This window comes from Haliaeetus albicilla, chromosome 3, assembly GCF_947461875.1.
Source record: "Haliaeetus albicilla chromosome 3, bHalAlb1.1, whole genome shotgun sequence".
Classification (NCBI taxonomy): domain Eukaryota; kingdom Metazoa; phylum Chordata; class Aves; order Accipitriformes; family Accipitridae; genus Haliaeetus; species Haliaeetus albicilla.
The window spans coordinates 12,617,759-12,632,047 of record NC_091485.1 but is presented as its reverse complement, the minus strand read 5'-3'; the positions used below and the strand labels follow the sequence as shown (position 1 = coordinate 12,632,047).

The 14,289-nt window shown below is 48.4% G+C and overlaps 2 protein-coding genes across 2 annotated transcripts in view; one reads left to right on the top strand and one right to left on the bottom strand.

Moving 5' to 3' along the window:
* Nucleotides 1-2,269: 2,269 nt before the first annotated feature.
* PTGR3 (prostaglandin reductase 3) lies at nt 2,270-11,322 on the bottom strand. The gene is made up of 2 exons (XM_069778851.1): nt 10,278-11,322; nt 2,270-4,026 (listed from the first exon to the last, which is right to left on the bottom strand). Exons 1-2 carry the CDS (start codon nt 10,586-10,588, stop codon nt 3,102-3,104), a joined length of 1,236 nt encoding a protein of 411 aa, XP_069634952.1. The 5' UTR covers nt 10,589-11,322; the 3' UTR covers nt 2,270-3,101.
* A 174-nt stretch (nt 11,323-11,496) lies between these two features.
* TSHZ1 (teashirt zinc finger homeobox 1) overlaps nt 11,497-14,289 on the top strand; it is a 56,632-nt gene continuing 53,839 nt past the window's right edge. The window contains exon 1 of the mRNA XM_069778849.1: nt 11,497-14,284. Coding sequence (XP_069634950.1) covers nt 14,245-14,284 — 40 coding nt within the window. The 5' untranslated portion in view covers nt 11,497-14,244. The remainder of the gene's footprint in view (nt 14,285-14,289) is intronic.

The window sequence follows — 14,289 nt, the reverse complement described above, 5'->3', positions numbered from 1 at the left end:
TTTAAGTCCCCACTGTGCACACAGCTTTTAATACACCTTTTTTGCAAGCATATTAAGTGTATTGTTATTAATCCCTTGCTGTGACTCTACAGTATTTCTTTTCCTTGTATGTTCAATGTCCTATCATCATTTAAACCTCTCAGTGTGTGCATGCCATATACATTTTCCTATCCATCTAATATTTAAACATTATTTAAATCCATCATAGCTTACTTATTCAAAGAAGTCAGCCCTGCTCCCATAACTGTAAGTTTGCAGAATATACTTTTAAATAAAGAGGAGAAATTGGCTCCCCCCGCCCCCGGCAAACCAAAACTTATTGTGAATCTCGGCAGGAAAGCCTTATCTGTGTGTTTCAGAAATACTTTTCATCCTCTCCCTGTCAGTAATGCTCTCTTTCAGCAATCTAAATGATAGAAGTTGTATCTTTAAAAACAAAAAATACTTTGTTCTGGATTCATTCATGGAAGAGTAATCATGTATATCCTGAGTTACCCCTGCAGCTTATCATAGACATACGATGAAAAGGACAAGCCCAATGGCCATAGCCCAACCCAAACACCAAAAGGGCTACGAAATTAGTACACTGGCCGTACAAGTTCTGCAGATAACAAATTTAAACTTTTTATTAACACTGTAATTGGTATGAAAGTGCTAAATAATAAGCCTGAAGCCAAAATTAAAACCAACAAAATGTCATATCTGAATATATATATATATATATATATATATATATGTGAACCTTCCAAAGGTTCCTCTTTTCCCTTATTTTGATCAGTGAAAGAGTCTGGGGCAGCTGCATTACTCAATGTTATATATGAAGTAATGCATTAGAAAGGAAGTAGAATGCTGTATGTCCAAACAGAATCCTGTTACAAGAAGAATTTTTTACAACAAAAACATTGGAATCCACTGCCACGGAAACACCTGAATCTATTGGGCTGACAGTGATCAACACCTCTGAAAATCGGGCCACTTGGATGGGTTTTGGCATTTGACTGCAGGAACTTAATTTGAAAAATTGTTACTCATGCAACTCTTCTGCGAGTATCACACATGTAACCAACCATATTTTTATTTTTATTTTGCCCTAGTGCATCCCAAACAGCTTTTTTTTTTTTTTTAAGATGCATTTATTGACCACGGGCACTGCCTTTTCTCTGAACAAGAAAAGAAACCATGTGCCTAGGAATGTAATAGTGAGAACTTTGTGTGCTCTCCTCTTGTATGGTACTTGAGTGTTTGCATCCTTCCAGCATCCAGCTGGAAGGCCAATATATCTTTCTAATTATGCAAAACACACAAAACACCACAATATTTGTAATATTAGAGGGGAAAGAGGAAGCATGTTTCTAACAGCAGATCTTGATGAAAACAAAAATCATAGTGGTTTGATGCTCAGCTTGAGTAAAAGAGAAGTGGTAACAAAGACTCGGGCCATTCTGCCTTTGCCCCAAATCCTCCAAAGTGGGACTAAATCCAGTAGTCAGACATGGCCCAAAAAAAGGGACAGTTCTTTGTTGCACACAATTCTTTAGGACGCTAATGACATATGCACTAAAAAGTTACAATAAGAATGCACTAAGTCAAAGTTAAAATACTCTTTTTACTGCCTGTACTACTGAGTAAAATGTAAGTTTTTCCTACATGTTACTTTTAAAAATGCCGTGTACAGTCAGTCCTGAATAATGCCCCCAAATTAAGTTTACCCTGGATTTTTTCTGTCAGCCCCTAGACATTATCAGTCTATCATTACATTTATTATTAGGTGTATGATCTTAGGAAATTTCCATCTCTCCAACTGCATACAAATGTATATAATTTCAAAAGATGTAGCAAAATTGGCCTTTAAGATCTTAAATGTTTGCTATGGAAAAAAGATGTAGAGCAAGCATAGTTTAAAGTATTTTATTGTTCTGGAAAATGTTACACGTCTAGCTGGAATTCCCGCTCTATGTACGGTTAATAATATCTATTAAGTGAGGAAGAATTTTCAAAACTTTACAAAACCTTTTAACTGCACCCACAAGATAATCTATGGCTGAGTGTCAGTACGTGTACAAGGTACCATGACTGTAGATTTAAAATGGTTTTGCTGTTTGTAAAAGGGCTTCTGCAGAAGCAATATTCGGTAAAAGTAGAAGCAGCAGCTTCATTATGGGAAGTCACATCAAGAATCATCAAAGAACTCTACAACAGAGATATTATCTATAAAGGAGCTAGTCAGCAAGAACCGTATCAATATGAATAAATGCCACAAATACTTAAATAGCTTTTTTAACTTTATTAAATCTTCAAAAAATATACAGGACCTAAACACACGTGAACATGGCTCAAAACCCCACTCCAATAATCTTGTAATACTGACTAAAGGGGAGACCCAGTAAACAGTAACAGTAGCAAATGAAAAGGCAAGAAAATGAGATTATGTTGCAACTTGTCGTTAAAGATTTAAAAGAAAATTGCACAGTTGTTTATAGTTACTAAAGACGTAATTAAAAAAAAAGTCAGGTTTCTTTTCTTAATATTACTGACATGTCAGAATTGGAGGATAAATTTCCCTGCGTAACCAGTTAAGGAATATTACTGTGATCCATGACGCAACTGAATCATGATTATCGTGTTTGTGACAAAAAATCAAGAGCATAATTTCTTCCAGAAACTTCAAGAGATTAATAGAGCAACCACAAGATACAACTCTTTACTTAGTCTTGTTCTAACAATTTTATTTTTAAATCGGGGAATCAAAATTGCTGAAAGAAATTTCTTTTTCTGAGCTGAACTATATATATAAAGCCTTATCAAACCAGTCTGACAGACTAAATCTGCCTCTGCATCAAGACTTATTCCGTCAAGAACAATGTTCTTGTCTCACGCTAGCCTAAGCGACAGAATCAAACACAGGCCCATTACGTCTGTGCTATAGCCACCGATTTAAGCACTTTTAAGAAAGAAAAAAACACAAAACTTTTTATTAACACCTTAATGCTGTTTTTTAATATAATATCCATTACTAAGCTTAAAAAAAGAAATTGTTTCTAGTAATTCTGTGGCATAAAGTGCCCATTTTCTCTCTTCTGATTTATGTCATTGTTCTGTTTTTACAGCTTACTGTTGACAGAGTGAGGTAATTCAACTACAATTTTTCCAATGTTTTTTCCCATGTACATGTAATCTACAGCACGGAATACAGACTCCAAGCCAGTGAACTTGCCCTCCGGAGACATGTCTCCGAAGTCCACTTCGCAAACCAGGTCTCCTCTTTCATACATCTTGAGCAAGTGCTTCAGAGCCATTTTGTATTCGGAAAGGTAATGGTTCAAGAAGAAACCCCGGATGCTGGCAGACTTCTTCAATAGTTTTGCTGGCAATAACTCTGCTTTAATGGGCTGGAGGCCAGTAGGGTTTTGGTAGCCAGTGATAAACCCAATAACTATCAGGCGCCCTTTGGTAGCCAAGGAGTTAAGAGCCACGTCAAACATCTTTCCCCCAACAGATTCGTACACTACATCCACACCTTCGGGGTAGTCCTTCCTAAGAACAGATTCAACATTTTCAGTTTTATAGTTGATCGTACGGTCACAGCCAATGGATTTCAGAAAACCACCCTTTTCATCGCTGGAGCAGGTTCCAATTACATGGCATTTTGCCTTCTTTGCAAGCTGCACAGCAAACTGGCCCGTTCCTCCAGCCGCTGCTGTCACCAGAACCTTCTTGCCTTCAGACAGCTCTCCCAGCTCTTTCAAACTGATGTATGCGGTAGCGCCACTTACCATTAAAGTGAGAAACTCGGGTTTCACAGAGGGTAGAGGAACTGCATGTTTGGCAGGGACAACTGTGTATTCAGCAAAGGAACCTGCCTTCACGTAGGCCACAGCTTGACCCACCGTATAATCAGCGCTAGCACTGAGTCCTAATGCTACCACATCACCGACACCTTCAAAACCTATGTCAAATGGGGGTTTAACTGATGCGTCATATCGACCAGCTGAGTAGTTTATGTCAGATGCATTAATGCCGACAAATCTAGAAGAAAACAAAAATGTATTAACGAGATTTATTCCTTACCAAGTTTTTGCCGTATGAGAAACCCTCAATTTAAATTCGCGGAGTAAGCATTAGACTTTTTTCTGATGATTGGTATATTTGAATAATGAGTACACTCCAGAGACTACTTCCATCAGACTTCTGTAGTTTACTTCCTGTTACTATAGAATTAAAGATAAATTTGCTAAAAGAAAAAAAAAACCACCAAAAACAACCAAACCCCCAAAACCAACTTATATTTTCCCCAGGTCCGTTTGACCAAACTAAGCAAACTAAAAATAATTCTGTACAGGATTAAAGGCTGAAAATTAATTGACCACTTTATACAAGATGTGAAAACACTGAAGAATAAAACGTGCAAAGAGGTAAATACGTCGATTCTGGCAACAAATTTACATTTTTGAATAGAATAATACTGTTAATGACTAACGATCATATTAACTATCGATGTCATTTGCAAGGTCATGTTACTGTAGGCAAGTACTTTTTAATTGATGGAGTCACTACAGCAAATTTGCCTTTTGATGTAGCTAATGTCAACGTTAAAATATTTTTCTTTATATAAATTACTTGCAACACATCAAAACAACCTTGCACAGAAGGACTAAAATTATAAGACTGAGTATCAGGTCCTACTGACCTCTAACAGGTAAAAATGGATGCCAATTTTTTTTTTTTTTTTTTTTAGAAAATGTTAGAGACATTCCCACAACTTGATTAAGCACTAGGAGATAATGCCTAGAAGAAAGTTATGATCTAGCTTAAATGCCAAGAATATGTTAGTAACACTTCTTTCTTAAAAAACCCCACAACATCTCTATACAGGCAAGGGAAGAGAGACGGGAGGAAGATTCTGTTACCTGGGAAATGTAAAAAAGAAACACATGCAAGAGAAAACACCAGGGCTGCTACTACATGCGGAAGTGACAACCTGAAAGGTGTACCTGACACCGCGCAAAAGCTGCAGAAGTAGGCAAACAGTGCGCTTTTAATTGTTGCAGTTAGCAATAGGCTCAAATCATAATGTGTGCGTAGTTTTAACCTGCTTGCGCGCAGAGCGAGAAGAACTAGAACCGCTTTGCTCGTTTCCATTTCCTTCGTTCTTTATAGCATGGGGGGAGCCTCAAACTTTCACCACCGTTACGTGTTACATGTAAAAAGACGCGTACGCACGAAGACATCCACGCACGAGATAATAGGTGAAAGTGACTGTTGCTCTTTTTAATTCTGCCTTTAATTCCCGGCTCAGCCGCAACAAAAGATCCCTCCGTCTGGTTGAGAGACGCAGAAACCCCTCTGTTACCCTGCCGTAAGGTAACTCCCGCTCAGCACCGCTAAAAGACGGGTGAAAGCCGGTGGCGGAGCAGCAGCGTCCGAGGCGCGCCGAGTCCCTGGGGCGGCGGGGAGGAAGGCTCGGAGCACCGAGCCGAGACCCGCCGGCGCTGCCCCCGCCTCCTCCCGCGCGTACCCCCCAACTTCTGGGGAAGGGAGCGGAGGGCGAGAGGCCGCCGGGGGGGCTGCGCCCTCGCCCCCCTCCCCGCTCCCAGCCCTTCGCCCGGCCGCGGGCCCTCGGCAGCTGCCAGGCCAGCCCCCCCCCCCCCCCCGGCGCTCGCCCTGTCCCCGCAGCAGCCCCCGGCCCCAGCCCGACAGGCAGGTCCTCGCTCCCCGCCGGGCTCGGCCTCCCTCCCCACGCCACCGGCGCGCATCCGCCTTCGCGCGGCGCGGAGCGGCCGTGCCCCGCGCCGGGGCAGCGCACCCCACGGCGGGGCGGGCGGAGCAGCCGGCGATGGGTAACGAGCCCCCGACTCCCTCCCTCCGGGAGCTTGCCCTCCTTCCCGGCGCTGCGCTGCAGCGGGGAGAGCACAAAGGCAGGTAAATAACCCTCGGAGGACAAAAACTTTGCGTGCGGGGAAGGGCCGAGCCGTGCGCCCGCCGAGCGGGACTCCGGGGCAGGCACCGCTGCTTTTGTTCCGGCGCCCGGGGGGAGGACGCGAACCCTCCCCCGCCCGGGCTGCCCCGCAACTCGGCCGTGCGGCCGCAGCGCACAAGTTGGTGCTGACCGGCCGCCCCCCCGCTTCCCCGCCGCGCCGGGCAAGGTGCGGAGCTTTCCGCGGGGCTGGGGCTCCCGGGGCACCGCGACCCCGTCTCGTCCCGTCCGGTCCGGCGAACGGGCGCTGCGGCGGGAGAGGGTCAGGCGGGCCGGGCAGCCCTGCACGCCGCTGCCCGCTCCCGCGCTGGCAGGGGGCTGGGGCGGACAAAGCCCTGTGCGCTGTCCCCCTGAGGGGGGGGGGGGATGGTGGAAGGGGGGGGTCGTCCCCGCCCCCCCGCACACACAGAGAGACACAGACACGCGTGCACCCGCACCCGCTCCCTCCCCGTCTCTGCGGGGCTGCTGGGCCACGGGAAATGGTTCCTTCTCCCTGGGCTCATCATTATTAATTAATACAGCCTGCCGCCCAGCCCTCCCCCCCCTAATTTTTTTTTTTTAAACTCCCTTTTTATTGTGTGCGAACTCAAAACTCCTGTTCGCATTGTACGGGCTTTTTTTTTTAAGATTGTTTAGTCTCTTAGATTCCTCGCACATTAAAACGATAGTACGCAGCGTCTGGATTAAAACAAATTGTCTAATTTGTCATTCCAGCTGACAGAAGGGAGGTGGTAGGATGTGCCCACAGTTTCTTAGATTATTTTGGTTTTAAAAGTAGGAATAAGTACGATTTGCAAGTTGAAGATCAGTTTACTAACTTCTGAGACTGAGAAAAGGAGAGCACAGAAGTAACAATTACTTGGGGTGCTGGTGGGTTTTAAGAACCCTTCCAGATCTTTTATATTTGTCTTGCTTTACTTTCTTACTTAAAACGTATTGTTTAATTGAGTAGTTTCTAATTGAGGCTTGCTCCATCAACATTTCAAGATGTAAACCGGGGGGGGGGGGGGAAGCTAGAGATTGGTTTTTCCCAAAATAATTACGCACATTGAGTCACCCGTCTTATTTATACTCAACAGTGTTGAACCCCCTCGCATTGTTTATTACAGAAAACAGGAGGACACCGCCGAGGGGAGGAAATGCTGCTTTTCGTACCACAACAAAGCGTGAGACACTGAAAACCAGCACCACAGCCTTAAACACAGACAAAACAAAGTCATCCAAACCAGTACTATACAAGAAAAACATTATTTAGACCAAACACTCAGCAGGAATAGTCCTCCACTTTTCCCACTGTGATACATTAGTCCCTTGGTTCAAAAAACTTTCTCAAGCCCTCTTACCCCCTTTTCTATAAACTTTGTTCCCATCTTCCAGCCCAACAGTAAATCCTTACAGGTATTTTGGAAACAAAATGTGTCACTTCCTCAAGAAAATCTCGAAAATCCCCCAACAGCTTTAAGAAGGACCAAATCTTCATAGCCTTTGGGTCCTTCTCCTGCAATAAAACGGAGGAACCTTGCCCTCCCCCGCCCCCTGCAAAAACGGGACAGACAGACATACGAAGCTTAAATGGCTTCGTTGAAGATTTTTTATTCACCTTTTCCTCTCCTCCTCTTCTCCTACACAGAATCAAAGTAAAAAAAACTGCTTTAAATCGATTTCTAGTTTTGAAGAATTTCTGAATACAGGATGGATGATTTTTTTCTTTATAAAAAAAAGTAGAAATAAGGATTGCTGACTTAGTTCTCTAAAGGAGAAGAAAGAGGGGAAGAAAGTTCCCCCTAACTGCATCCTACTTTAAAATATCTATCCATACAGGAACTCATCACATTTTAATTTCCAATTCCCCTAAATCCAAAACCAGATTTTATTGTGGTGGATGAGGATTGTTTTGCATAAAAAGCTCAAAGCAATTAATACTATGCATGGGCATGACTGGGACTAAAATGAACAAATCCGCAAATGCACTCTTGGAACTCAAGTCCTTTATTGTTTTGGTTTTAATTGTATGTTTTTACCTATTAGAAAATGTATAGTTGTATTAGGGCTTGTTTTTTAAAAAAAAACTAAATAAAGCCAGGGACTCATCCTTTCAGGATGGGAAAATGCTTCCCCAGAGTGACAAGAGAGGGGGAAACATTCAGAACTTGCTTCCTGCTGCAGCTTGTATATGGAGAATGTTTTTCAGTAACGTGATCCTGTGTCTTCTGTGATATCCCCCAGAAAATAATAATAAATAGAGAGGAAATGCCACAGAACGCCAAATAATACAAAACGTATGAACTCTAAATCTAGACTTCATCACTCACCTCTCCCTCCCCTCCACCCCGCTCGTGCGTGTGTGTCTGTACAGGAACATGCGTGTAATAGGCTGATGTGTTAAAACCCAGTAACTGCCTGCCTGAATCTGTGGACCAGCTCCTGCCTTTAGTCTGGTACAAGCTCTGCGCCTCAGCCCTTTTACCATGAGGTGTGCACGTCCCCCTAGCACCCAGGGAACCCACCAGTGAAGGGAGGGAGGAGAGGGAGAAAGGAAGAGTTACACTGGAAGCCGTATGAAAAATGAATAAATTTTTAAAATTCATTGGGGGGGAGGAAGAAAGACTCCAAGTGCAGGGGGGGATCTGAGAAACAAGGATGTTGCTCTGCCTTGCATTACCCAAGTAGAGACTTGCTACTCCTATCTCAAGTCTTTCAACCTCTTCCACAAACAGGAATTTAACTCCAGCCTGATGGCTGTTTCATGCCATTACTGTTTCATGGTCATTAGCAGATGCAGCAACACAATGTTTTAGACTTTGAGGTTTGGAGGGAAATTCGGTCTCAGAAATCCTAGTGGGAGATGTCAGCATCGGATTAAAGTGCCACAGAAGCTTTCCCGTCAGCTCCTGGAGGAGCCCCTGTTCTTCTTTCTCCTCACCCCTTCTTTACTATGTATTTACGTGTTACATACGGACACACGCTAGAGATTACACATACCCACATAGTCACGCACTGCCTTCACAGAACTTCCAGCACTGTTCCCAAGCCAACTTGGTGCTTCTTAACATCTTTAAGCTGCAGCAGAGAGCATGGCAAACTACGTGTTACTAGGATCGCCCTGCCTGGCAAGAACCTGGGGGTGCTGCTCTCTTCTGTGCCAGCCACGCACTCTGCTCCGAAGTTCCCAGAGTTTCGGCTTCCTTCCCCTCGCGGGCAGAGAAACCTCTGAACTTTAAAAGGCTTACTTTTAGCTTAAGGGACGACAACGCCTAGGAAGGAGCCACTACGAACAAACAGGTTTATGGAGACAGCTGCGGGGGGAGGCACGTTTTGTCCTCCAGAGTCTTCATTTCATGGCGAGCTGGTCACCGCGCCGGACGCGCAGTCCTAGCGCTGCCGCACGATTTACGGCGTATTATGTTAGAGCAAAATGTCACCACCTCGCTCTCCGCCCGACCCGGCTCCGCTCTAAAAGCCGCGGGCTCGCGTCCTGCCCAGCGAGGCCGAGGCCGGGGCCGGGGCCGGGGCCAGGACCGGGACCGGGGCCGGGCGGTCTGCCTTGCCTGCCCTGCCCCCTCCCCGCCGCCCGCTTTTGGCGCGCAGAGGCGGGGGTGGTGCCGCGGCGGCCGGGGCTGGCAGGGCCCTCCGCCTCCCCGGTGAGTCACGGCTGGCGGAGGAGGGAGGGGAGGGGGGGGGGGGGGCACACCGGGGCGGGGGTAAGGGAAACAGGCATGGGGGGGGGGGGGGGACGGGACACGGACAAGCAGCGGGCGCGGGGTCGCGCGCGCATCCCGGCTGCCGGGGGCACGCGGCCGTACGTTAGCGTCCCCGCGAGAGCCGTGTGGGGACGAGGGGGACGCGCTCGCGCGCCCGGGGGCTTCCGTGCGTGTAACGAGCCCGGGCAGGGACCTGGGAGGGACTGGCAAAGCGCTTCCCGGCGTCTGGCTCAGCGTGAAAACTTGCCTCTTCCCCGCCTTTGGCGCAGGGTCCCCGAGGTGCTTCTCCTCCCTCGGGCAGGCGTACACCCCCCCCCCCCGCCACCACTACCACCCCCCCCCCCCCCCCCCGCCAGAGGAAAGGGGGGGAGGAAGTGTCACACACACCACACACACACCCCCCAGACGTGGACGGGGCGACCGGACTGTGGCACCAGCCGTTCAAAACAACAACAATAAAATTAAATTAACAGTCGCCAGATGGCAGCTGGTACAACTTTGGAGCCGGTCTCCAAAGTGAGGGAGCAGGCCACAAGGTGCGAGAAGTCGGAGGGGGCCGGGGCGCCGGGGGGGGGGGGGCGGAATGGGAGGCGGGCGCTCACCTGTTCCTGACAAGGAGGTCTCCGTCTCCCGGGAGTGGCACCGGCGAGTCCTGCCGCAGGGTAACCGCTTCCCTGAAGTTTTGGCTCAGCTTAGTCACCACCAGCTTCTTCATGGAGCTGGGGATGGACGAGCCCTGGAAATCCAGAAAGTGACGCGAGTAGGACATGTCCAGGATGGGCCGCGGCCGGCTGCCACCGAAGTAGGACCAGGCGGGACCCGCCGCGGCGCAGGACGGCTGTGGCTGCCGCCGCCACCAGCACCGCGGTGCCCGGGAGCTCAGCAAAGCGCCGCTTTTTGCGCTAAAACTCATGCCCTGCCTCGGCTTGCTTCCCCCCCCCCGCCCCGCTCGGGAGAGCTCCAGCTCGGGATTCTCCAGGCAGCTCGCAGGACCCACCGCCACCGAGCCGGCAGGAGAAAACTCTCCGCCCGCAGAGAGCTATTTGTGTAGGTACATAAAGCCCGGCGCAGCAGCGAGCTGCAGCCTGCCCTCCGTCCTCCCCACCCAAGCCGGCCCCTCCGCCACACGGAAACGCCGCCGCCACCGGAGGAGCAGCGGCAAGATGGTCCCCTGCAGCCGGTCGTCTTCCGCCGCCGCTAGCGTTACCGAGGAGCAACGCCGGCCCGACCCGCCTCACCACACACACACACGGGCACTGCCTGCCCCCGCCGGAGGACGGCAGCCGGGCTCGGGGAGGCAGGGGTACGGAAGGCTGGGCTGTCTCCTAAAGGCTGCTTTTAATGTGCGCGCTGCCTCTGACTAAGGGATTTAAAAAAAACAGAGAGAAACGCCTCGGATCCCCCCAGCCCACCCCCCCGCCCCGTTCTTTAGTTGACAAAAAGAGGTTATCTTTCTACCAAAAAAGAAAAAAAAAAAAAGAAAAGTAGGAAGAAAGCACGATCAATTATCGGATCGATAAGGTTAGAGGAGCGGGGAAGAAGTTGCGGCTAATCTCCTAATGTTGTTATTAGCCGCCGCCGAGGAGCCGCTGCCCGCGGGCGGAGGCTCCGCCCCTTCCGTGCGAAACGTTCACTTCCTCGCAAGGTGGTACGAATCAACCCCGAGCCGTTAGCCGCCGCGCGCGGGCGCGGGGGGCCGGGGCCCGGGGCGCGCGCGGTCGGCGGCGGTTGCGGCCGTTAGGGCGGCTTGAGGCGCGGGCTCCGCGCGAGGCGCGTTGAGGGGATTTTTAAAAAAAAAAAAAAAAAAAAAAAGGCGAAGCTTCCCCCCCCTTTCTCCCCCTCAGCCCCCCCACTGCCCGCCCCGCGGCCGGGAGAGCCGCGCGGGGTGCCCTTCGCGGGCGGCAGCCTTTCCGCCGCCGTCCTGTGAGGAGGAGGAGGAGGAGGAGGTGGTGAACAGGCTGCTGTCAGTACGTTTGGGTCCCAGGGTTTGTTCCCCCACTCCCTGTCAGAAAAACCTCTTTTTTTCTTTTCTTTCTTAAAAAAAAAAAAAAAAAAGGCACCTCTCGCTGTAGAATACGTTGGGGAGAGGGAACCTGCGCAGGAAATCAACTGGGTCAAGGGACCAAAGTAAATGTTTTGATAGAGCCGCCAATCCCAACTTGGTACAACTGCGGGGAGGGAGGGAGGGAGGGAGGGAATGTAATAGAGATGTTGCACCGGTGTCGGAGGAGCTCACGTGTAATTCCTAGAATTAACTCCATCCTACCGGTGCAAACAGCTCCTCGCTTAATTGCGCGGGATTAATCATTTAAAGCAAAAAGGAATAAATCCCCGTCTGCCCGAAAGAGAGCAAAATTGCAGTTCCGAGTGTTTTCCTTTAGGAATCAGCTGGGTAGTTTTTATTTGCTTTCTTGACTTAAAAAAGAAAGGGAAGAACCCTTCTGTTCTTGCAGTTAACATTATATAAATCCCCAGACACATACTGTGCAAAATCTATTAGCAGCATGTTTCATATGCTGCAGTTCTTGCTCTGCAATCTGTTGGTATTTTAAAGTAAGGATGAACTGTAATCTCCCACAAATCATTTTTAATTCAACGCCGGGTAGACGTGTGCCACGGCGAGGTATCATCTCCTGCGCTTTTTTTCTTTCCTTTTTTTTTTTTTTTTTTAAGTTTGCTGGAACAAGACCTCTGCTGAAGTTAAATCAGCACATGCGTCTTGCACAGCACTTTAGCAAGTGGATTATAATAACAACCCCCTCAACGCGTGTCTCACATGAGGAATCTTTTATGCCGCGCTGTATTAAGACTTCTTTTTTTGTCATATTGTTTAGCTCTGGGAAAGGAAAAAAAAATGAAAACAAAGCAATTAAAAAGATTGACAGGTATGGGTTTGTGTGAGACCTATTTGTAATTGTCAGGGTGACGTGGGCAAGAGGAGGAGGAGTAACAAACTGAAGCAGGAAAAGCAGCTCGATGTGTCTGTCTATCAGTTGAGACTGTCTGAGAGCCCTGGGATCCGAATGTGTGTTATATTTCAGTGAAAAGAGAAGAGAGGGAGAGTGGATCTCTTTCTCTCCCAGGAGTTTAAGGGGGGGGGGACAGTTCACGTTAATCTCTCCCACTCAGTGAATGTCTTTTCTTCCTCCCCCCCCCTCCCTCTTTGCACACACTCTCCGGGGTTTTTCTTGGTTTTGGCAATTTTTTTGTGTGTGTTGTTTTTTTTTTTTTTTTTCTTCTGTTGCAGATCAAGATCAGCCAAAAAAAAAAATCCATGATAAAAAAATGTGTTTGCATTATATTTAGTATCAGAAGAAGCTTCGATTTGTGGAGGAAAAAAAAGGGAGAGCAAGAGAGAAAAGTAGTCCTCTCCGGTGGTGACACTGTTTGATCTGTGACTGTTTGGAAGGTGGAGGAGTGACTGACATTTCCCATCCGGTGTATATGTATGTATGGGGGCTTTACTCCTTTTTATTATTTGCTTTCTTGCTCTTAGACTAAGTGCTGGGAGGAGAAGGAGAGACTGGATCGACCTCGTTTTTTGCACAATGAACAAACTATTACCAACGCAATAAAAAACCAAACAAACAAAAAACCCCCCAACAACAACAGCAACAACAACACACAAATCCACGAGCTTGAAACAAGCCAGCCAGCGAGCGAGCGAGCGAGAAAGTTGCGCTTTGAGACTCTTTGATCTCGGAGAAAGCCTGAGAGGGGGGGAGTGACTGAATTTACCGTCTCATCGCCGCCGCTTGCTCGGCTCTCCACCGCCAAGAAGGAGGAGAAGAAGACGAAGAAGTGATTAAGGAAAGGAGGGGGAGAAGGGGAGAGAGGAAAAGGAAGAAAAAAAAAAGGAACGAAAGAAAGATAATGGATTTGGGCTACAGATTGAACTGATCAAATCTTATTTATTTTGCACATCTCCACTGGCATCTTCCCTGCTGCTGCTGCTGCCGAGAGGACTGAAGAGCTTTGTCTTATAAGGAACTTAAAAGAGAGAGAAAGAGAGAGAGTGTGTGTGAGAGAGAGAGGGAGGAAAATTAACCTTGTAAATGAAAACATTTCCTAAGCAAGTTTTTGGAGTGGCGGCGGAAATTGGCATCCCTGTCACCAGTCTGTGGCTTGCCTCATCCCACACCCCACCTTCCCCCCCGCCCCGCGCACCCCGCTCGCCGCGCCGGGAGCTGACCCGGGGGGGGGACCCGGACCGGGCGAGAGGAGAACCCGACCAAACTTTTTCTCCTTCCTCCCCCCCCTTCCTCCTTCCTCCTCCTCTCCCTCTCTCCCATTCCTCCCCACCCTCCCTCTCGCTCTTCCTAGGCGGAATTAGAAGTTGAATCCGCTTTCTTTTCTCCTTCCTCCCCCTCCCTCCCTCCCTCCCTCCTTCCCTCCCTCCCTCCTTCCTCCCCCCCCATTTTATTTTTTTATTTGTGTGTGTGTGTGTGTGCGCGGGTGTGTGCGTGTGTGTTTGTTTCTGCATGAAAAGAGGGGGATCGGAAGAGGAGTCCTGCGCGGAAACTCTGCGGCGGCGGCGGCGGGCGGCGAGGCGGCGGCGGCGGCGGCAGCATGCCGCGGAGAAAGCAGCAGGCACCCCGGCGCTCCGCAGGTAAC

Coding starts and splice junctions, on each gene's coding strand:
- PTGR3 (XM_069778851.1), bottom strand. CDS start 10,588: ATGAGTTTTAGCGCAAAAAGCGGCGCTTTGCTGAGCTCCCGGGCACCG. Junction 4,027..10,277: donor GACCTCCTTGTCAGGAACAG/GTGAGCGCCCGC, acceptor GTTTTCTTCTAG/ATTTGTCGGCATTAATGCAT.